A 24,221-nucleotide genomic window follows, 5' to 3' on the forward strand; every position below is an offset into this window, starting at 1 on the left:
ATTGGTTCACTGAGTCATCTGATGAAAGCAGACAATTCCTTCTTTCACACTCAGTTACAGCCTTCTACTGCTAACCCAGGCACATAGGACTGGCAAGTGCTCTGGCCAATAACATTGATTCCTAAATCTGAAGGGGAGGTACAACCCCAGCACACAGGAAAATGTACTTTCTCAGACATACAGAGTTTGATCTGAGCCTCAAAGTCTTACCATCATGCCAGATCTACCCTTTTCTGTCTTGTAATCCTAATACCAGTAGCAAGGACTTTAAGGAATTTAACACTGCTAAATTGGGGGGCTGGTTTCTCGCCTTCAGCTGCCTCTCAGTAAAGCCACATGACCAGGAGGAATTTTTAGTGACTCTTTCCCTGCTGCTGTGCTCAGAGGCGGAAGTGAAGGGCATCTGAAAGCGTGAGAAGGGGTGTCTGGACAAGGTAAATTACTATGAGTTCTAGGAGGGTGGTTTTTTGGTGGGCGTGACATTTAATGTGGTTTTGCTCTGATCAATCAGCTGTGCTTGCTGTAGAGAAAAATCTGCTGCCAAGAAAGTTCTGGCTTCAGAGAGCTTTCCCTTTCGCCCCCCAAATTCCATCAACGTGAAACTTGCCACACGAGACCCCAAACCAAATGGGGAATTTGTTTTTACAAACGTGTTGAATTTAAAATTAGCTCAATTTTCCCCCTATGAAATCATAAATTAAAATATAAAACCAAAACCAAATCAAAACAAGTACTTTTCCAGGGTCTCCCGCCCGTCGGCTAACTTGCTGGCCTTGGGAAAAAAAGAGAGTTTCATCTTTTGGAACAAATATTTTGTGATCTATCAGTCTGACACGGGGACTCGAATCTTTCTGGTGCTGTCTCTGTTGTCTATAAAATATAGGGCCAAATCAGCTGCTGGTGTAAGTGGGTGAAATGCTATGGAAGTCAATTGAGTGGCACTCATTTACAGCCGCAGGGAATTTGGTCCAGAGATGAAGCGTGACAGGCAGGTATTGCACAGGTGTGATATTGACCAACTGACCTTTTCAGTCAAGGAAAATCAATGCTGGTGAAAATGGGCCAAATTAACAGCCCCGGATCTTGTCCGTTCTACAGAACTGGCATTGAATGAGCAAATCCAGTGCAAACGTCTCGGAGCAGCCCCAGAACCTGTTTAACGTGTGTCCACCAGCTGTTTGTAGCAAGAGGTGGGGCTCAGTCTCCAGGAATCAGTTCTTTGCTTCCTCCTGGCAGGCCAGCAATGCTAGCTGCGGGGTGGCTTTCTGAGACAGGCACTGGTTTACTAGGAACTAAGCCGAGACTCCCCAAACTCATTTCACGGTGGCCCTTGAATTCACAGAGATTTTTTAAAGTCAATGTGTGTTACTGAAGGAAGTCTCCACCCTATTTCCACACTATATTTTTTCACATATTAGTAAGCCAAATCCCACTGATTTTAATAAGCCATTCTGCACTGTTTTGCTGATCCTAACAGGTTTGCTGGAACTGTAACTATGGCTACCTTTCCCTTCCTGAATCTGTGTATTAACAAGACAGGATTAAAAATATTTTCATTGGCGGAGCTCCTAGAAAATGAAATGCCACTCACTGTTCATACCAGCTGTTGGGGTACTATGCCATTTGCTGGGATTATGGAAAGTTAGGATTATTACATTGTGCGAAAGCTATTAACAGGGCATCCTGCTACAGGGAATATTCTGCCGCATAGCAGGAATACTACCCCAAATGAATGACTTCACTCTCAGATCAAAGGGAGAACTATGATGTTTCTGTTTGCATTTTAATCAGGGACCATCTTTTTGTTCTGTTTGTACAGCACCTAGCACAATGGGGTCCTGGTCCAGGACTAGATGCTACAATAGTACAACAATAGTAAAGGCAAATAAGCTAGTTTGATACATAATTTACTGTCCTGAAACACAGTGTGACAAAATTCAGGTCAAAAATCATGTGTTATAATAACTGGAATGGGTCTCTATTGAAACTGACTAAAGCAGAGAACTGAGTCCCTGCTAGCATCATTTCAATTCGGTAACTAACTTGGATATTTAAACTAAAAATGACAGCCGGTGTTCGTTTTTTTCATAAGTATGAACTGACAGGTGACAGATGCAAAAGGTAAGAGATGAGGCAGGAAAGATGATGAATTACATATTGTACAGGTGTACCTACCGGGTGGGATTTTCAAAGCGCTCAGCTTTGGCTTGACTTCTATTTGCGCTCAGTGGCGGAAGTCTAAATGACATTACTGAGAGCACAGGTGGGCCAACACGGAACGCTTTTGAGAAACCCACCTATGCTTGTTAATAAGTTTTCTGGCCATGGAAGTGTGTTCCGTGAAAAAGATGCAAGGGGATGACAAAGTGCCGCTTACCTTCAGAGTTGTTTTTCTCGTGTACAGTGTAATTCCCAGTACCCAGTTTTCTTTATGTTGCCTCTCAGCACAAGTCAGCTGGTGGGATTTTTAAACTTTCTCCTAGGTTGAACTCAGCCTAAGAGAAAGTTTAAAAATCCCACCAGCTGACACGTGCTGAGAGCCAACATAAAGAAAACTGGGTACGTGTTCTGTCGATGACAGCGGAAAGCGCCAAGATTAGAATATTTTTGATTAACTGTAAAACTGCTGAAAAATGCATTTTTCAGGGCACAAAACAACTTGCAAATTCCAGCTGAATTCCACAGATAGCTTGGGCTGGAAAAAATATATGATTAAAAAAAAAGGTCAACAGATCTGGTTTCAACCATTTCAAATGAAATGTTTTGACTTTTTGTTTTTAAAGAGTGGTTCATTAAAATGTGTTTCATTTTTAAAAGTGAAACCAAAAAGTAAAAAAACACCCAGAAGAAAACACCAAACTGATTTTTTTTTTGGGTTGAACTAAATCGGTTGACTCAGCATGAATTTTTTTTCAGTTTGGAAACGAACCCCAAACAACTTCCGTTTCAGTTTAAATTGAACCATTCACTCTCTCCCCCCCCCCCCCCCGCCAGTTCAGCCCCGAACCAAAAAATCTATTGCTTGTTCAACTCTAGTCAGGATACCACATACCCCTTCGGCATCTTGTTTTTGTTTGGGGTTTTTTTTTTTAGTTTTTTTTTGTTCATGTGGAAGGTGACCTATTTCTCTGCACTTTAAATCACACTCTTCTTTTCTCTCCCCTTCCATATACCTAGTTGCCTAAGAAACTGTCTCTCTTTGGGTGACATTTTCAAAAGCACCTAAGTGACTTAGGAACACAAGTCCTTGGGATTTAGACTCCTAAATCACTCTGGCAGTTCTGAAATGTCCATCCTACATACACATAGATATGCACCTCTAGACAGATCAATAGATATTTCAGCACAAATCTCAGGACCAGGAACGCCACCAGCTTTTCTGCTGCCCTAGGCAGCGGAAGGTCCCGCCCCGAAATGTCACCACCCACAGAGGCAGCGGAGGGTCCCGCCACTGAAATACTGCCGCGGTCGCCGCCCTCCAAATTGTAGTGTCCTAGGCGACCACCTAGGTCGCCTAATGGGTTGCGCCGGCCCTGCTCAGGACTGGTTGTTATTTATATTTCAGCAATGTATGAAGGCCCCAGTTGGGGACCCTTGTACAAACACATGCTAAGAGATGGTCCTTGCCCTCCTTGCCTTGGAGAGCGTATGTATCCTACTGATTAGTGTGTGGTACATTCCCCTCCCACCCCATGCACCCAAGCCAGAGAGGATAAGATGCTCTTACAGCCCCCAGCTAGCAAACCTGGCTCTTTAGCGTCTCTATATTCATGCTCCCAGCTCTGGAGTCCCAGGTTCTATCCCTGGTGTGTTAGAAAAAGTTAAACTAGTAGCTACAAAAAAAAAAAAGTTCAGTGTGCCTCAATCAGGTTATTATTAGATACACATTCTCCAGTAGCTGAGGTTTCCTTTCTGCATTGGCAGGGGCTGGACTAGATGATCTGATAGGAATTTTCCATCCCTAGCACCTATGATTTGGGGATTGTTTTGCCTGGAAGTTTTGGTGCATGTTTTTGTCTTTGGTATTAATGTTAGAATTAGCCAACCAAGCTATAGTAGTGATATGAATAAGGTGTGGGACTAAACCGTCTTATCATTTGACTATATACGAGACCTACCAGCCATCTCTGGGGAAGACTGATAGAACATAATGCAAAAGGAACGTTTCTAAGTATCCTGGTGATGCTGATCAAAACACACCAGTGTGGAGACAGGATCCCAAACTACAATTACACCCATTTATAAAAGGGTCTGTGCAAAAGGAGGGAGCCTGTTGTGTCATTCGGGATTGATCCAGACCCCCGCTGATGTGGAGGCAGTATTTCCACTGACCTCAGTTGGGGATGGAGCAGGACTCAACATGCCAATACCTGGAACATCCAATTCTGCCAGGTGTCACGAGGCTGATGTGATGAAGCTATGAATTGGCCACTTTATCTACTCTTCTGACTGCCAAGTTTTCTTCATTTTAACTGACACAGGTTCACTTAGGAGACCGTGCCTGACAATGATGGAGAGATATCAAATTTCCTCTCTGCATGGGGTTGATATTATCTGTTTGGTGTTTATAAAAACATTGCTGATAGTTGTGGTTTGTTCTTCAGCAGTTAAGCCATGCAGTCTGCAACTCGTTCCTATTCCAGGTCATGCAATTGTTCATGGCTTAAATTGGTTTTGCTTTGGAGAGGAGTCCTTTGTATTTATATTTAAGAAGCACCTTCATAGAAGCCCACCTTCTGAGAGCTTGACTGACTCTTGGGCCTCCCACCACAGCTTGCCGCCGTTGAATGGCTTTCCCAGCAAGGCACGTTGTAAAGCTAGGACCGTGGCAAGAAGCATATGTAGAGTTACAAAATGCAAACCTAGTGCCAGTCTCACAGGGAATTTCAGGACTATTTTAAGGGGATTGTTTTGCATGACCTTTTATCAGACATTTCTCTAATTGAAACTGTTCGGTGGTAAATGATTTAAGATATAAGAATGTCACAACAGAGGAGCAGGGAATGAGATTGGAAAGTAGTAAATTCCCATCCTCCTCCCATTCCAGTAGTTCAGCCATGCTGAAAGAGAACTCAGTTCAGTTTCATCCCCTGGGCAAAGTTGACGCGGGCTCTCCAAACTGGGTGACTTGGTGGGTTAGCCAAGCCTAGCAGTGTTTGCCTTCAGGACGCAGAGTGCTATATTCACTGAGCCAGACTCCAACAGTGTGAGCTCAGGACACTGCATGATGCTGATGAAGGTTTCTCATGGTGGAGATGAGAGTACAAAGAACCAAATCCAGCCTCCTCTTTGCAGTATCTAAAGCCTTGAAGTGAAATCCTGCTCCCAATGAAATCAATGACCATCCTGCCCAGTGCCTTCAATGGAGCCAGGATTTTACATTTGGATTTTTATTTTTTTGTGCAGAAGAAAGGAGCTGGGTTCAACCACCTCTCATGCTCATTAGACCTGATCATTAGAGGCCTGATGGGTGAATTCTCAGCAGGTTCTCACCTTTGAACTCAAGGTGTCTCTGAACTAGAAATCTTCAGTGTAGGATATTGAATGACTCTTTCTTTAGTGCACAATATTCAATAGCTCAGTGGTTTGTGCATTGGCCTGCTAAACTCAGGGTTGTGAGTTCAATCCTTGAGGGGGCCATTTAGGGAACTGGGGTAAAAATCTGTCTGGGGATTGGCCCTGCTTAGTGTTTTTTCTCTTATAGCAAAACCACCTATGACTAACATCCTTGTTACAAGCTTTGCTGTGCTTTGTGTGTGTCATGACTGCCAGAACAGACCGTACTCACATACCTGGCATTTTAGGTGCTGAGGATGGCAGACAGTTCTGATCTCTGGATTGGCAGCGCTTATCTATTCCTCCAGTCGACATCTGAGAAGATTGTCCTGCCCTCTCTTTATGGAAGCTCCCACCAGAAATCTAGCGTATTCAAGGCCCTCAAGTTGGCTTTAGCAGGTATGTGTCATTGCAGTGAATACAAATGGAAACATCACAATGTCTTATTTCTTTACTTGCTCCATTAATTTTTAAGGGCTTTGGTGCTTGGGGAAAGGTGACAGATTCACAACACAGGGAATTTTTTAGGAATCTAACTGCAATTTCATGGGTCATGTCTCATCCTTTCCTATTAATTTCATTGAAAACTGTAGACTTCTTAGGGCTTTTACAGAGAAATTCAAGCCATGATCCTGCAAGGCTTGAATTCAAGCACTGAGGCAATCAGAATCCTTGTACGCGCTGGATGACTTACTGTCCAATACAGGGCCGGTGCAACCACTAGGCGAACTAGGCGGCCGCCTAGAGCGCCTAGTGGTTGAGGGCGCCTAAAAGCCTGCTCAGGCGAGGAGGTGGAGTGGAGGTGAGCTGGGGCGCGGGGAGGGCCGCCTGCAGTAATGGGGGGGGGGACGCACAGGGGAACTGCTCCCCGCCCCAGATCACCTCCTCTCTCCCTCCTCTGCTGAGCACACAGCCCCCGCTCTAATTCTCCTCCAATCGGCGCCGCAAGTCTGGGAGGGGAGGAGAATTAGAGCGGCACCGGCGTGCTCAACGGAGGAAGCGGAGCGGAGGTGAGCTGGGGGGGGGTTCCCCGGGTGGGGTTAGCTGCCACAGAGGTGGGGGGGTTCCCTGGGCAGGGGGGGCGGCGGGTTCCCCGGGTGAGAGGTGGGTGGGCTGGGTTAGCTGCCACGGCAGGCGGGGTTAGCTGCTGTGAGGGGGGCTCCTCTGGTGGGGGGGTGGGGGCGTGGTTAGCTGCCGCGAGGGGGCAGGGTTAGTGGGGCGGGGGTGGCGCAAGGTGGAAGTTTCGCCTAGGGCGTGAAACTTCCTTGCACCGGCCCTGGTCTAATAGTAAAGTGAATCCTTCTCTCTCCTTTTCATTGCAGCACTAGGTAAAACTGATGTCACACTGGTTAAATCAGAATTCTGCACTGATAGCACCAGGCATAGACATGTGCACTCTGGATAGATTATTAATAAATTATTTGTGCTACAATAGCACCCAGAGGGCCCAAACGAGATTGGTTGCCATTGCGTTATGTTTTGTATAGACACATAGGAAGAAATTGGAAACTCTTCAGGGAAGGGACTATCTAATAGACAAGAGACAACGGGTGGGAGAAAGGAAGCATTCGTCTCATTTCACAGATGGGAAATTAGTGCACTGAGAGATTAGGACTCCAATGGGGCTACTCACATGCTTAAAATTAAGCATCTGCTCACAAGTGTTTTGCTGGAGCAGGATCAGAAAGCAGAGCACCTTGCAGGATTGAGCCGTAAGGGTTGTGGCTGAGTGGGGAATGGAACCCAGCTCCAATCCAGTGCTTAAGCCACAAAACCATCCTTCCGCTCATATGACCACCCTTCCCAGTATCTTAGCTGTCGATATACCAGAGGGAAGAGATCGCCACTATTCTCAGGTTCCAAATCATTATCTCTGACACTTGGATCACAAAGTTAGCAAATTGCTTAGAGTCCAGATTTTTTTTTTTTTTTTGAACAATCATTGAAACCAAGACAGGACAATTTTAGCCCCGTCCAACGTCAGGGGAGTTTCAACAGAGAGGAATTTGGTCCAGTCTAACTTTTCCTTGCCGTAGACCAGAGCAGCTGGCTACAACCGCTGACCCGACTTTTTATTCCTGGGTTCACAATTGCAGCCCAGTGATGAAACCTCACTTACCCTGCATTAGAAAACGAGACTTGTCAAGGGTGGGAAATTCTGGATATGGGAAAAAATTACCAGTGAAAAAACACCTGGGGCAAATGACCGATAATTTGCTATTGGCTTCCTCTTATCAAACATATTGAGCCGAATCCCTTATTGGTGTAAACAGGCACAGTTACATTGGCTTCGGTGGAGTTGAGCCCTTTTACCCCAACACAGGATTGGCGCTACCAACGGCAGAAGCATCTCAGCTGTGATCCTTCGCAACCTCTTGACTCCCTGGGTAACAACAATTTAAACCAGCTGTCACATTTGTTTTCTCTCCCCAGAACGAACATCTTAGTGTCAATCATTTACTGTACAACCAACTCTCCAGTGTGTCCTTTAACTGGGTTTCTATAACTACAACCTGCCTTTTCTCACCAATCTAACAATCTCGGGCCAGATTCATTGGCGGGCTCCAAATGCTTTGTGCTTCTCCAGCAACACAGAGCAGCAAACAACCTGGCTTGATTGCCTGGTTAGGCCAGGTTTGTGGCTTAACTAAGGCGGGGCAAAGCATCCAGATTGTACTGGCTATATATGTGAACAAGAGCTCTGCCCATTTCTGTATTAACCGCACTACATTCTGCACTGCACAGCCAGACCTAAAGAGGCAATGAGACCTGGGTATTCAGAGCAGATAAGCACAAAGTCATCTCCTACGCAACCGCCATAAAGATAACTTGTACGCAGTTCATGACGACTCTCGTGTTTGTACAGTACCTGCTTACCCAGATCAAACTCTTGGGCAAACTTCAGTTGAATCAACCTCTTTGTACTCTTGATAAATGGAATGAGAAGGCAGAGATACGGGGCAAAGGGCATTTATTTATCAGTAATAACAGCAAATTCAAATGCCTCTCTCCCCAAATGCCCAGTCTTACATCTGTTCCAAACTTGGCCTTGTGATGCAACCTGAAATGCATAAAGGATCTCCATGGTAGATCACAGCAGGGCAAAAGCCTCGTTCTACACATAAAACAAAGAGATCCTAAAGGTGCCGGGGTGAACTGGAGTGCTCTGGACTAATGAGGCAAAAACAGATCCACTTTGACATAGGACATAGGCTGTTGACCCGAGACCCGGCACAGATATTTGTTATCTCGATATAGCTGATTGAAATCAATTGAGAGGTGGGCGAGGGAGGGAGTTGACTTTGGCTAACTACATTGAGGTAAAAAATATCCTTGCCTTGTCTCCATTAGGATTTTACATCGAGTTAACAGACACATCTGTTTGCAGTAAAGACAAAGCCTCAGACAGAGAGGTTTTAGATATAGGGTTTAGATATAGGGTTTATCTTCAGAGCTGCCTCAGGGATCTGGACACAGTTCCAAAATCTCAGCCACTATGTATGAAGACAAACAAGAGAGAGAACAAGAGGATAAAAGGATAATTTCACAGAAGGTGCACGACTGAAACCTTAGTAAGGGTTGGTCTACACTAGAAACTTTTGCCAATATAGCAGTGTCACTTCGGTGGGTGATTTTTAATGACATTTCTATACTGGCAATAGCCCTAGAGTGGACATGGTTATTCTGACAAAGTCTTTTTGCTGGTATAGCTTATTTTGTTCAGGGAACTGGTGTACACTAGACTGGTGATGCCAGTCATATCGAATAGCAATACTGGCAAACCCTTCCTAGTGTAGACAAAGCTGAAGGAGGATTGGGGTTGCAAGCAGGAAGCTGACAGGTAAAATGGTCTGTGGGATCTCACCTATACCTTTATCTCCACAGCAGTCTGGCCATATGAGAGAGGAACACTCCCTCTTTAAGCTCCTCTGAGGTCAAGTCTACCTGCCCCGTAGTTAGAGCTTAAAGTTAATTCATCAGTTTAGCATAGTTAGTTTCTCCCGTTGGGCTTGTGACACCAGCAGAATTACCTGTTGCTGACACCCAGTGCAGCTGTCTATGGATGGTTTAACTGCAAATAGGACAAACTGAGCACATAGCATTGTTACACTTGATTTCCTGGCTGATTGCAGCGCCTCTGTTTTCAGCAATTTTATTTCTCCCACTGCTGACCCCTGCTGTTAGGACTGGGTAATTGTGCTGGTGGAGACAAAGCACCAGAGGGCACCCTGCATTCTACATTAGATATAATGAATGGTCTTTTCCTGTTGCAGGGAGTCAAATAACTCCCCTGTCTGTGAACTGCAATATTAATGGATCGCTAACAGATTCAGCTGTGGGATAATTTGGACTGAATACTTCAGTTCACATGGGTTGCATGCATAGTACATGGTCAGTTAAAGCTTACCTCTTTCCTCCCACTTTCAAATACAAGCTCCCCAACCCAGAATAATTAATAATACAGTCAAACAAAAACACAGAGAAAGGCCGTCGAGGCACAGGTCTGTCACCAAAAGTTCGAGGAGACATACAGTGAGTCCCCACCCAGGCAGAGTTCATGTTGACAATCTGTTTCATGGCAAGAAACTGACACTGCCTGCCATTCTGTGCCAGATTCCACAGGCAGTCTGCATGGCGTCGACATGCTCAAAGTGCACTGCAGTGAGCCGCATCTGATTATCCAGCTTAAATTCTGCGTACGAGAGAACTGCCGCAAATTCCTTCAGAGCTACCGGGCCGGGCTGTTCCGGGAGTCTCTCCAGAAGCACCTCCAAGTCACTCTGTCAATGACAGCCGTACCTGTTCAAGTGGAGCTGAAGGCTGGCAGCGAGCAGCTGGACCACATGCTGAACGAGGAGGAGCGCTGTTTGGACTGTATCTACAAAGAAAAGGTACATTAGAAGGAAGGATGGTCCGGTGGTTAGGGCCCTAGGCTGGGACACAGAAGACCTGGCTTCAAGTCCCTGTTTTGCCATTTATTTCCTGTGTGATCCCGGGCAAGTCACTTAAGGCCAAATATATAAAGATTCTTAGGACCTAAAGATGCAGGTAGGTGCCTAGTGGGATTTTCAGCAGTGCCTAAGTGCCTAACTCCCATTGAAATCAGTGGGAGTTTAGTGACATTTTTCAAAAGTTAGGTGCTTTTGAAAATGCCACAAGGCACTTAAATACCTTTAAAAATCTAGCTGTTAGCCTCTCTTGTGCCTCAGTTTCCCATCTGGACAATGGGGATAATAGCACTGCCCAACCACACAAGGGTGCCATGAGGTAAATACAGGAAAGGCTGTGAGGAGCTCAGACTTTATGGCAATGAGGGCCAGGTAAGTACTGAAGATAAATAAATGACAGGCAGAATATTAAATATTTTGCATGGAATACTTGGCACTTCTCTAGATCCCAGGGTCTCAAAGTGCTGAACAAGCATCTATTAAAGCTCAGCACTGCTGTAAGGCAGGAAATTCTAGTATACCCTGTGTATGGAGGGTAAACTGAGGCACAAACAAGGCTGAATTGTCACATAAGTGAATCAGTAAGAAAGCCCAGCAGTGCCGTGTTACACTCGTGAGACCATCTTTCCCGATGTTGCTTTTGCCTCCCCTACATCTCTTTTGAAAGTAGCGTTTGGAGCAACTCCTAAAAACTGGGGCAAGCACAACCACTATAAATCACAGGTTGTCAGCATGGTTTGAACTGGGACCTTCAGCACCAGGACCCAGACCTCTAAAACCTGAGCTGGTAACAGTAGTAGGCTGCTATCCTTGATGTGGACCCCATCCAGTTGAGAGAGATGCAAGTTTTACATGCGTCATACCAGCAACTGGCTTTAATGGTCTGGCAAATTATTGCTCAGCCTTCCTGAATAGTTTCCAAACCTTGCTAATGATAATAGAGGCTGCTGTCTTGGGATCTTCTTAGCTCACTAGAGTATAGAGCCTTTGAAATAGATTAAATAATTGTATTCAGTCTCCTATTCCTTGCCTCTGTGCTTCCTTTAGATGCTTGTTTCACCTGGAATTTAATTTGGACTAGCTCAAAATGGTAGCTACTAAACATTTTCACTATCCCAAAAACCAGATACCTATTGTACCTATGGGGGGTGGGGGAGGAGGCGCGTGGGATACATCTCTGGATTGCTTTTTTGCAAGGAAATGAAAGGCAAACATGTCATTATGGGAGATAACAAGAGGCTATATTATGCATCTTGTCAGTTTTTGCCTGCTGCTCCTTTCCTGGTCTTTTTGCTGAATTCGCAGACAAGCCAAGAAAAGATGGACTCATTCTCTGCTCGCAAACCTGACTCGAACTGACTCAATTGGTGTAAATCTGAAAAACCCAGCAGCAGAGCATGCGCTCACCTGTGTGTTTGTACCTACATGGTACAACGGACCATTAGCTAAAAGGAAAGACTCGTGTAGTGACTAATCTTCACTCTAATGTGTAGCCTAGTGGTTGAAGTAGGGCACTGGGAGTCCGAACTCCTGGTTAACTCTGGTTTTTTTGCCAGAGTGCCACACTGTTTCATTGACAAGTTTCAGAGTAACAGCAAACTAGACACAATCAACTCCGGTTTGAATAAGGACTGGGAATGGCTGAGCCATTACAAACGTTGACTATCTCCCCTTGTAAGTACTCTCACACTTCTTATCACACTGTCTGTACTCGGCTAGCTTGATTATCACTTCAAAAGTTTTTTTTTTTTTTTTTTTTTTTTAATTAATTGGCCTCTCAGAGTTGGTAAGACAACTCCCACCTGTTTATGCTCTCTGTATGTGTGTATATATATCTCCTCATTATATGTTCCATTCTATATGCATCCGAAGAAGTGGGCTGTAGTCCACGAAAGCTTATGCTCTAATAAATTTGTTAGTCTCTAAGGTGCCACAAGTACTCCTGTTCTTCTTTTTACTGTTTCATTATAATACATACAGGAAGCACTTTGGGCTAGACCAGACAATATGATTCAGTCAGTAATAAGTAGCTGCTGCCCTTAATGATTTTTAAAATAAAATAGAATATTTCAGCTATTATATTATGTCCTATTATGACAATAGGTGGTTGAGGTCCTGAAGAAAATGAAAGAGAACTGAAGAACAGTTCTGCAGAGTACAAAAGCTTGTTTCTCCCACCAACAGAAGTTGGTCCAATAAAAGATATTCCCTCACCTTCCTCGTCTGTCTCATATCCTGGGACCAACATGGCTACTATCACACTGCGAACAACGTATCATGACATGTCAGTAGTAGTAGTGATTTCTGACACGGTATGAAATAATGGAAAATTAACAAAAAATAATATACAAATGAAAAAGTAAATTAAAATAAATTTGGAAATGAAATTTTGCCATTTTGAAACAAAAGTTTGCCTCAATCACAATTATTTGGAAATTCTGTTTCACGAGAAATTTCAAAAAATGTTTGTTTTCGTTCCGGTTCAGAACAAAAAATAAATTTTGAAGTGTCGACATTACCCATGAAACAAATTCTGAGATGCAGCCCGCTCTATTCCTGGCCTGTTTTCCCAGGTCTGCCACTTATTCTTTGAGCCAGATCCTCAACTATTGCAAGTCAACGTAGACTTTCAGTGGAGACTGGAGTTCTGGTGCTCCTAGAATAGCTTCCCTCCACTTTATGATTTATTTATTGAACCTGTGTGGGTGGAAAAATAGGATAGGGGAAAGTTTGGGGAGAAAAGAGCCTTTTAAAAATGAAGATTATTTAGTGCAAATTCATAGACTGTAAACCCATAAGGGACTATTAGATCATCTAGTCTGTCCTCCAGTATATCAGGCCATAGATTTCATCCAGTTACAACTGTATTGAGCCCAGTAACTTGTGTTAGGCAAAGCATGTCTTTCAGAAAGGCATCCGGTGTTGATCTGACAACTTCATGAGAAGGAGACTGCACCACCAATGACTGGCAGTGTTTGCCTTACAGCCCGACCGCCTGAGGGACGAGGAAATTGCCGAGCTGGAGGAATCTTTCAGGAGCCTGACTTGTCGACAGGAGAGCAACAACACGGCCCCTTCAAACAACTGCACCTCTTTGAACTCCTCATCTCTGCCTTATTGTTCAGGGGGGAGCTCTCTGCCCTCAGGAGCCACCTTCATCTTTCAGGAACAACAATTTGGTGAGTGGAATGCGTTACCTAGGGAGGTGGTGGAATCTCCTTCCTTGGAGGTTTTTAAGGCCCGGCTTGACAAAGCCCTGTCTGGGATGATTTAGTTGGGAATTGGTCCTGCTTTGAGCAGGGGGTTGGACTAGATGACCTCCTGAGGTCCCTTCCAACCCTGATATTCTATGATTCTATGAGTGGTTCGAACCAAGCTGTCAGAAACTTAAAGCCGTGGGTCTTTCGCTCTTCAAACCCCAGAAAGGAGAAAGCTTAGAGAACCAAGGCCGGGTCCCGGATGAGTCAAGAATAGAATTGCCCAGATTATGATCATAGGAATGTAGGAGTTGCCATACTGGGTCAGACCCAGGCAGTCCCCAGTTTCTGTATGCGGCCAGACCAGGCGCTGCAGGGTATGTCTACATTGTAGTCAGGAGGTATGATTGTAGCCATACCTGGCTAGCTTTGATGGAGCTAGCTTGTTAAAAACAGCAGCATGGGCCGGCCACTCGAGGACAGTCCAACCCAGGACATATTGGGCAGCTAGCTTGTGCCATCGCATCTACACTGCTCTTGTTATTTCAGCTAACTCATGCTGCAATCACAGCTCCTGACTGCTGCCTAGACATACCCTCAGAGGAAGGCACAAGAAACCCCACAGTAGGCAGTTGTGGGATATAATTTACCCTGAGGGAAAGGTTCTTCCCAACCCCATTAATGAGAGGCTGGTTTATAGTCATAGAGTTAAAGGCCAGAAGAGACCACTAGGTCATCTAACCTGACCTGTACAGGGGTGGCTCTATGTATTTTGCCACCCCAAGCACGGCAGTCAGGCGGACCAAATTGCCGCCAAACCCGTGGGACCGGCGGACCTCCCGCAGGCATGCCGCCGAAGGCAGCCTGACTGCCGCCCTCATGGTGACTGGCAGGCCACTCCCCGCGGCTTGCCGCCCCAGGCACACGCTTGGTGCACTGGTGTCTGGAGCTGCCCCTGCCTGTGTACCACATGTCAGCAGCCGCACACTAAATCCAATAACTGCAATGAGACCAAAGTATCACAGCCCACAGGAGACCAGACTATTCCGTGCTACAGGCAGAGAACAGTGCCCAAGGCCCCCACAATAGGAGGGAAATGATTCAGTGAGAGGTACCCAGATAATCCCGGCAAATGACCTACACATCCACACTGCAGAGGAAGGTGAAAATCCACCAGTCACTGTCCATCTGAGTTGGGGGAAAATTCCTTCCCAGTCTCCCAGATAGTGATCAGCTGGACCCTGAGCAAATGCACAGGAATCAGGCAGCCAAGCACCTAAGAGACAGAGTGAGAGAGAGAGAATGCTTGTGCCACCTTGGAGCCCTGGCCCGTGCCAGCCAGTGTCCCATCTCCAGCCATGGCCTTCCCTGATGCTTATGCCCTGAAGCAGGAGGGTTTATAGCCCACCCAGACTCTTGGGTGCTTTAAACTCCTCACTGCTGTAACTCCGGGTCACACTTGCAGCAGCAGAAAAAGACTGAACGAAAAACAGACTGGGTTTTCCTCTGCAACACGCAAGTGAGGTCAGTCAGGGGCCTATTTTAGCTCTGGGAATAGGAATAAATCACCCCCGTGAGCGACATAAATTACCCTGACATAAGCGCCAGTGTGGACAGCTTCTCCCCTCGCATGGGCTGGAGTAGGTTAGCCAATGGAGAAGCTCTCTCCCATCGCCTTAGAGCAGCTACATTCGAGAGCTTATAGGGGCGCAGCTGTAAACGCTCTAGTGTAGCCGTGCCCTGAATGGCAAAGTAAGAGGAAGATGCTTCCATTTTCAGAGACAAACCCATGCATGAAGTTAGGGCCCCTGAAAATGAGGGACTAATGGCACTGATTGGGCAGATAACCATCCAGGTTTCCCCTCACAGCTCTGCCACTGTACCCCAACTGTTGCAGCACAGCTGTTCCAGTCTAGGCCCTCTCCGGAGCAGAGAGATTTTTGAATGGTCTCAAACTGCAATATGGGTTTGTGGGGTGCACAGCAGAGCCCACCTGGGTCATTGTTCATTGTATGATTTAGCCCCATATAAGGATTTTACAGGTAAAAAGCAGGGTGGGATCTGCCCTCCCTGATTCACTATTTCAGGAGTCAACAGCTATAGAAGGAAGCTGAGAGTGTTTAGAAAAGGAACAGAGAAAAAGATCAGAAATAAGAGCCTGAGGGTTTTAAAAGGGCAAGGGCTGAGAGCAAAAGGTAAAGGGGAACATCTAAGAGAAAAGAAAACCCCATCAAACAAACGTATAGTTCCGCTCCAGTGGGAGACAGCTTAACAATATGTGTAGCCAGGACTGGCCTCACGGGGGCGCTCTAAACACATGGCTGCCTTGGACATCAAGCTGGAAAGGTCTTTATCAAGTACAAACTCCCTCCCGTACATAGGTCACTATCCTCTAGTCTTGATAGCGGGTGCTAGATGCCCGAAACCAGAAGATGGCACATTTTAACAGTCACAAATAATTATTAATAATTGCCACTTAGTGAAGATAGCACTGTCCTTTGGAATGAATGGATGCGGAATGTTCATTAGTATAAATTGTGGACTCAAACCCTTCCCTGCTCAGCAGTCTTTGTAAAACATGAACCCTGCTCTCCTCACATAGTCACTACCTGTAGATCTAAGTTACCTAGGACATGACCTCTGATATTCCCAGACAGGGCGAGGGGAGAAGCGATTCTCAACGGTAATGACTCCTCTGCTGATAGTGAAACACTTATACTTCATTTAAAATCAACATTCAGGATGAATCAGAAACATATACAAATTATATCAGGTCTGCTAATAATGCCACAAACAGCAGCATCCCTTTATATTTTCTATTACAATCAAAGGGACAAATGAAAGGCTGCTAAGAAATGCTAAGAGCAAATTATACACCGCGCTTATAGAGATCCCCATGATCACAGATACTGAATGGTGGATTAGCACTAATGTAAGAATCTGTTATGAACAAACTTCTATGGCAATGATTTCAAAATCTGAAATGTATAACTGGAATCAGCTGGCTTTTTACCCTGGCGGGTATGGGGAAGTTGGTCACAGTATCAGCATTGTGGATTGATTAATGCAGATCAGTTCAGCTGTCATGGCTTCGCTTTCCCCATAGATGCTGATTTGGATGCATTTTCAGTGAGCACAGATCTCTGTGCATAACGCCCTCTTCATGCAGAATTTCCCCCTTTAAATTTAACACTGTCAGGGTGTGGTACGAGGGGGAGGGATAGCTCAGTGGTTTGAGCATTGGCCTGCTAAACCCAGGGCTGTGAGTTCAATCCTTGAGGGGGCCACTTAGGGATCTGGGGCAAAAATCAGTACTTGGTCCTGCTAGTGAAGGCAGGGGGCTGGACTCAATGACCTTTCAAGGTCCATTCCAGTTCTAGGAGATAGGATAGCTCTATTTATTTATTCTATTTTATTTATAGTGCTGTCCCAGGAGCAAGTTAATAAAAACTCCAGCTAACAAAGGGTGGGTACAACTCTAGGATAGAGTTTAATACATTACACCCATGCTAAGTTTTGTCCTTTGGGGGCATTCACCATACTGAGGTCTCTGCTTCACAAAATATTACGTAGACTTTAACATGGCCTTGTGTTGTGCCAGTGCAGTGATGAACTGGGACCCCAACTTGTTAAGCACTTCGTGTTCCCTTTAAGCCAACAGAACACTCACGCCAGATGACCATCAAAAATTTGCCAAGCTCGTGTCGAAGAAATGGAAGCAGGTGGGTAGGTCTTTGCAGAAGAATTGCCGTGCCCTTCGGGATCCTGTCATTGACAACTTGGCCCACGAATATGACCGAGAGGGATTGTATGAGCAAGCGTACCAGCTCCTTCTCAAGTTTATCCAGTCGGAGGGCAAGAGAGCCACATTACAGAGGCTGATTGCAGCCCTGGAGGAAAACAGTCTCATAACCTTAGCAGAGGAACTCCTGGGCCTCCACCCTAGTGAAAACGACACGTCATAGACCAGGGATGGAGATGCCAGTGGAACTTGGATCTTGCCTGTTTCAGACAGTTTCCAAGACTCTTGCCGGCCTCCCAGGAATGCCAAGCTCAGTTAACCACTATGGTATCCTACTAGCGGAGAATGCCCAAGGAAAAGCCGCTGTGCATTTACAAAGCCAGCCTGGGTACTGAATTACTACAGCGCTGACCCACTTCACTGCCAGGAGACAGTGCTGTTTACAGGCTGGGGAGAATAGCTTCCAACTGGCTCCCAGTCACTACCCCCTCGGGCAACATGTTGCAATGCACCTAACAATGCCACAGCCCATGCCTACGGACTGTGTCAACATGGGGAATGTTAAAGAGCAACTGCGGTCTCAGGAAAGTCCTTTGGGAAACATTCTCCAGGTGCTTAGAAATAATTCTGCTCATTGAATATAGTACACACTTGGAGGGGTATTCCCCCCACACACCTTTATTCTTCACAAATAAGGACATTTTATGAAAACAGTAACTCCCCCGCTAAAAAGCTCGTCTACTCTTTCCTTTCTCTTCCCACCTGAAGGCATCTTCGTTACTCGAAGAAAGTTTCAATTCTCCATGCAGCAAACAGCTGCAATGGAACAAACTGCAGGTGGTAAATGAGCAGGAAGAGCAGATGAACTCTTCTTAAAGGTGTACTGCAACGTCAAAACCAACTCAAGCCCCTACCCACGTGCTGAGTGATGCCGCTAAGCAGGTTGCAAGGTCCATTCATCACACCACTGGCTCTCTTTAAAAACTGGCCTTGGCTTGGCTAGAGAGGCCCCAGAATGCAGCACTCTGGGACATCATATACCAGGAGAGTAAGGATTTGCACGGCATCTTTCTTGGGCATGCTGAGATTCTGAGACAGCCAGGAACCAGTGGTGCCCACCTCACATACTCCGGATTTCAAGTGTAAAGTTTGGGAAAGTACAACAAAGGAAGTAGGGTCAACTTCTGCTCTCAGTTAGATCATGACAACCCTCACTGGCTTCAGTAGGTGTGCCCAGGCTGTAACAAGAGCCGAGTTTGTGCCTTAGCCTATAAGGAAATACACAGCCACATATAAGTGAGCCTAAGTAGACACGTATCATGTAAACATCATCATCCAGCTTGCTTTCCTGCGGCAGGTTTCTTGTGGCATCCTGGCCAGTTTTCACTTATCTGTAGGCCTTTTCTTGACTCCATCTAGCCTTCCCCCTCTGGAAATGGTCCCGGAATAGCAGACAGTCCCTTGGGGGACATTTCAGATTTTGCGGGGAGGGTGGATCTGCCAGTGCGTGTACTCATGTCAAGTTACTTGCTCTCCCTCTCAAGGGCAGTGCTTCTCCAACGGGCAAGAGCGGACGTCCTTTTAAACCATTTCATGTTTCATCCTATTCCTATAAAGCACTTCTGTAGCCTTTGGCTGAGACAAAGAAATTCCCTGATCAGGAAGCCTCAGCCCTGGGATCCAGATGTAGGTTCAAATCCAGATGTAGAGTTCACAGGAATACCGCTCCCGCCTGCTAGAATGATACTATGTTTGTCACGGTGGCATCCGAGTGCCTACAACAGGGGTGGCCAACCTGAGCAGGAGCCGAATTTACCAATGTACATTGCCAAAGAGCCCCAGTAATATATCAGCAGCCCCCCATCAGCTCTCCCACCCCACTCCCAGCGCCTCCCACCCACCAGCAGCCCCACCGATCAGCACCTCCCCATCCCTCTCTGCATCTCCCCATCAGCTGTTTCGTGGCATGCAGGAGGCTCAGGGGGGAGGAGCGAGGGCACGGCAGGCTCAGGGGAGGGGGCGGGAAGAGGTGGAGTGGGGGCAGGGCCTGGGGCAGAGCCAGGGATTGAGCAGTGAGCCCCCCCTCCCCCGGCACATTGGAAAGTTGGCGCCTGTAGCTCCAGCCCCGGAGTCGGTGCCTATACAAGGAGCCGTATATTAATTTCTGAAGAGCCGCATGTGGCTCCGGAGAGACAGGTTGGCCACCCCTGGCCTAGAACAAGCTGAGCCTGACCACTCAATTGGAACCTGAGACAGTTTGCCTTTGGATCCGATTCCAAATTCCCCAGGTCATGAGTGTTCACGCGCAGGGTTTGCTAATCCCAAGAGGATATGTGAAGTATAAAATCTGGATATGGGATTTTAGGGTACGATGCTGCTCCCATTCTTTTGCGATTGGCTTCAAAGGGAGCAGGACTGGAACCTCATTGTGGGCCCATCTCCACTAAGCCAGTCAGCAGTCCTGCTGGTCCCTGGCAGGAGAACTGATGTTACAACAAGCCATTTGACGAAGGGCATTTTAACGAGCACAAACTGGAAAATCATTTTTTTTTATATCTATTTTGCAATTGCATTTTACACTAATGGTTCTTAGAAGACAAGACAATATACATGCTGTCCTGTCACTTTTTAATCTAACATTCCTAAGCTATTAGTCGGTAGTCTTACTTAACTGCATACACAGTCTTCTACTCAGATCAGCGCTAGCCCCTCTGGAGAGAAAAACCTTGCCAAGACTCTGCAGTCAAAAAATCTACCATTCTATTCCTCAGAGTCCACCTTAAGTCTGATTTTTTTCATTGCTGTTGCCATTTTACATCCATGGATGGAGCATGCATTAATTTATCATCCCTGTGCTTTTTATTCCTCTGTCAGTGCTAGTCATGTGTGTTCCCTCTTACTCACAGATTTCCTCTCAAAAGTGCATTAGTGTTAGAATTCTTGGCAGCGCATGTAGGATAACATCATTTTTAATAGCATTCACAGGTGTCCTCTTTCAGAGAGGTGAAGTAAGAGGGTTTTCCAGTGGCATGACATAATGGTGCTGTCAGGAGTATGCACAGTGGGTTAGGATCCCTGGGAATGGCTGTATGTCCTAGCATCTTTTCATCAATCATTCCTTCTAGAATCAGCTGACATGCCCTAGACTTGGTGAATTCTGGCCTCAAACCAACACCTGCTTAACCTCCTATCCCACAGCTGTTCTGACTATATGACTTTTAGTACCATCTGGCACTTTGAGCCAAATTCAGACCTAGTGTCAGCAGATGCAACTCTCATGGAAGTCTCTAGGACAAATTCAGCATGTGATGTAATGGTACAGAGTAAGCTGCATTAATTTGGCATTCAGTAGCAGTCCAGTTCTGATCTCACCTCTGTTTTATACCAGTGTGACTTCACTGAAGTCTGTGGAATTACTCCTGATTTACAGGGATGTGCAAAAAGAGTGCAACTTACACAATGAAGGGGAAGAAGAAGTGGCGGCGGAAGGAAAAGAAATTAACAGAAATATGTAGAATACAAGAGTGGGGCTGCTTTACCTCATTCTACAGTATGATGAGTGGAACTGGAGAATGAGGGTCCAGTTTCAGGAGGGACCTAGTTTGGTGAGGCTCCAGGGACTCAGCAATATAAGCTGGGGCCAGGCTGCTACTACACACACACACACACACACACACTAGATCCTCAACATGCAAGGCTGGCCTGTCAACAAGGGTAGTAAAATTCTATTTCCTGTAACTCTGCCTGTCTGCCATGTCACCTTATTGCTAATGAGACACACATCTTCCTGCAAGATGTTTTTCCTGGTGAACTTCCTTCTTCTCCTTTGGGGTGTTAGGTACACACATTTTTTTTTGCACACACTTAAATACCAATTAGGCACAAGTGGGAGGCACAAGTGGGATGCTTCTTTACCACTTACACCAGTCATCTAACGACCACTTGTGCGATGTACTACACCATAGTTGGCATCACTACTGAATTTTTCCCTGCACCTTGACACTGGTCCTATATGTTAAAGGGGAATCTGTGAAGATGTACCTGTGATTTCCTTCAAGGTAAAACATGCTATTATTTTGAATGCCACAGAATGTTAAACACAAATAAAGGCACTAATCAGCTACACAAAAACAAAATAAATGGACAAAATATTAAGCAAACAACAGAGATGAGGCCAAAATAAATTTCCAGGGAAAACTCCAATAGGGCTTTTTTTGTGATACAGATTGTTTTTGTAGTGTTTGCAATGTCTCAAATTTGAAACAGGCTCTTTTCAGTCTGGCAGAGGGAAGACGAGATTGATCCAAACGGGGCTTTAAATGACTTGTTTTGGCATAACTGAGCTAAAGCGTTTACATGGCTGTTAAAGAGGAGGATGAAGTTTTAAATGGCCACCATGTCCACTCTGGCATAAAAGCGTAACTTTTATATGCAGTGTAGTTGTAGCCGTGTGGGTCCCATGATATTAGACAGACAAGGAGGGTGAGGTAATATCTTTTATTGATATTACCTCACCCCCTTGTCTAACTAGATTTATGACTTAAGTAAATCCAACTTTGTTTAAAGGTGTAATGAAAGAGAATATCAATTGGGGAGACAAGGTGGATGAGGTAAATATCTTTTATTGGACCTGCTGCTGGTGAAAGAGACACGCTTTCAAGCTTACAGGGATCAGAGCTTAATGTAAGCTCAAAAGATTGTCTCTCTAATATCCTGGGATCTACACAGCTACAACACCACTGCAAATATCAAATTGGTCATCAGAGGTGTGATTTTCAGAAATCAGTGAGAGTTTGGCATTCAGCACTGCTGAAAAATCACACCCAAGATTAATTCTTCCACTTGAAGGAGAACAGACACTACGGTGGGTGCTTTAGAAACCATGGTAGATGACAGAAAGATACTCCATTCCGGCCTCAGTCCGAGCCCATGCCACGTACTCATGATGGACCGATTTATAATCCAAGAGCTGCGAACAATTCCAAGAATAATGAAAAGTTTTCAGTGTTGCCAATCCCAAGTATTCAGAAATCATGAGTCAGGACCCAGAAATCATGAGATTTTAAAAATAATAAATTTGGAGTTCTTTTTATTTGACATCGGGTATGTGCATTTTTAGGGTTTTATATTTTTCAACCTTATCTCTGCAGTCATGAGGGCTAGAAACTTAAGGTTTGGAGGTTGTGTCCCCCCCCCCCCCACTCCCCAATGTATGCTGAAATTCTGGTATACTCACATGATTCTGGGTCTGGGGCTTTAAGAAAAACACCAAATATGAGACTTGTGATAAAATTGAGAGAGTTGGCAACACTGGGTTTTATAGCCAGGGAGTCACAGAACCATGTAGAAACAATACAGAAGTCAGAGGAAAACATGGCTGAGAACAAGACACATCTTGCACTGTTACTGAGAGGTAGGTTTACAGTTGAGGGCTTATTCAAACAATCAGAATCAGGATGCTCAGATTTTGAACTACCCAGAGCTGAGGCCCTGTTAGAAAGAGGTGAGGGATTCTCTCTTAGACATTACCTGTGCCACTCACCTCAGAGCTGCCTCCTGCCTCAGCATTTAGGTGACAGAAATTGGAAGGGTCACCTTGAGATTCCATGGGCCTTCTTGCTAGGATGCACTAGTCTCTCTCCAGCTTCAAAGGGGAGCCCAGAATATTTGAACCTCAATCCCCACCCCATCAACACCCTCACACACATTTCACTTAAAATTTGAGGAAAAAAATAGATACCATGAACGTGACAATGAAAAGCATGTGAATCCTCTCAAACCGCTTGTTTACTTGGATTGGAAACTCTCTTATAAAAATGTGTCTTTGAAAGGATTGTAATGTTTTGTGCATCAACCCACTAAGACATTAGAAAGACACTGGAGAGGGAAAGAACAGGGTTTCTTCACCGTGAGCCAGGCCCCCAGAGGTTATGACTTCAGTGGAGCTACTGCTTTAGGATCTGGACCTGTGTCTTTTGTTTAAAAATGGACCCACATTTTGGGCAAGTTGAGGTCTGGATCCAAGCTTTGTCGGTTTTCCCTGTCTCTACTAAGGGCTAAACCATGGTTGAAGTTTCCAAGCCAACCAAGTGGATGAGTCACGCAACACTTAGTCAATTGAGTAAGAGCTGTGTGGCTCAATCCCCTCGTCAGGTTTGAAAATCTCAAACTGAAGCTCTGGATTCCGCGGAACCAGCTCCAGATCGAGATGAACAGTTTGCAGCTCCAGTGCTGAGGGATTTCAGCGCTGCAGCATATGCACCCAATTTACAGCCTTTAACCTCAATAGTATTTGTCTTTTATATCGGAAAGTATTCTGTTCTATTTTTTCTGACTTCTTCTATAAAGAAACATGTATTTTTGGTGAATATTGTTTGCATATATCAGATACTATTTTTACAATGTCTTTAGAAAAAGTAGTAAATTAGTTTGGCTTTCTTTGCCTCTGTTTTCATTTCTTACTCAATAAAACCTATTAAAAAGAGGAATATAATCAAGTATGGGAGGTTGCAACAGTAAAAAGGAATGAGGGCACCATGGGAAGCTCTGAGCGAATAACTGCCTTCACCAGCTCTGACAACTTATCCACCTGAAAGATCCTGGAGATACTTAGATTGTCAGCTCTTTGGGACAGGAACTTTTTGTTCTAGGTTAGCACCGCACCTAGTACAATGGGGTCCTGGTCCGTGACTAGGGCTCCGAGGCACTGTGGTGATACAAATAATAATAATAATGAGAATCCTGCTGTCCAGAAACAGGGACGTGCAAAGCCCATGT

General features: G+C 45.3%; 2 protein-coding genes across 2 annotated transcripts in view; one reads left to right on the forward strand and one right to left on the reverse strand.

Annotated features, from left to right (window-relative positions):
* Positions 1–24,221, reverse strand: part of FBXL8 (F-box and leucine rich repeat protein 8) — a 45,409-nt gene that overhangs the window by 16,926 nt on the left and 4,262 nt on the right. The gene's annotated exons all lie outside the window — the stretch shown is intronic.
* TRADD (TNFRSF1A associated via death domain) lies at positions 292–23,881 on the forward strand. Its single transcript, XM_054048641.1, has 5 exons — positions 292–434; positions 5,805–5,955; positions 10,171–10,448; positions 13,492–13,684; positions 17,357–23,881. The coding sequence occupies exons 2-5, from the start codon at positions 5,814–5,816 to the stop codon at positions 17,665–17,667; spliced, it is 924 nt and encodes a 307-aa protein (XP_053904616.1). The 5' UTR covers positions 292–434; positions 5,805–5,813; the 3' UTR covers positions 17,668–23,881.

The sequence above is a fragment of the Malaclemys terrapin genome, chromosome 14 (assembly GCF_027887155.1).
Source record: "Malaclemys terrapin pileata isolate rMalTer1 chromosome 14, rMalTer1.hap1, whole genome shotgun sequence".
Classification (NCBI taxonomy): Eukaryota; Metazoa; Chordata; order Testudines; family Emydidae; genus Malaclemys; species Malaclemys terrapin.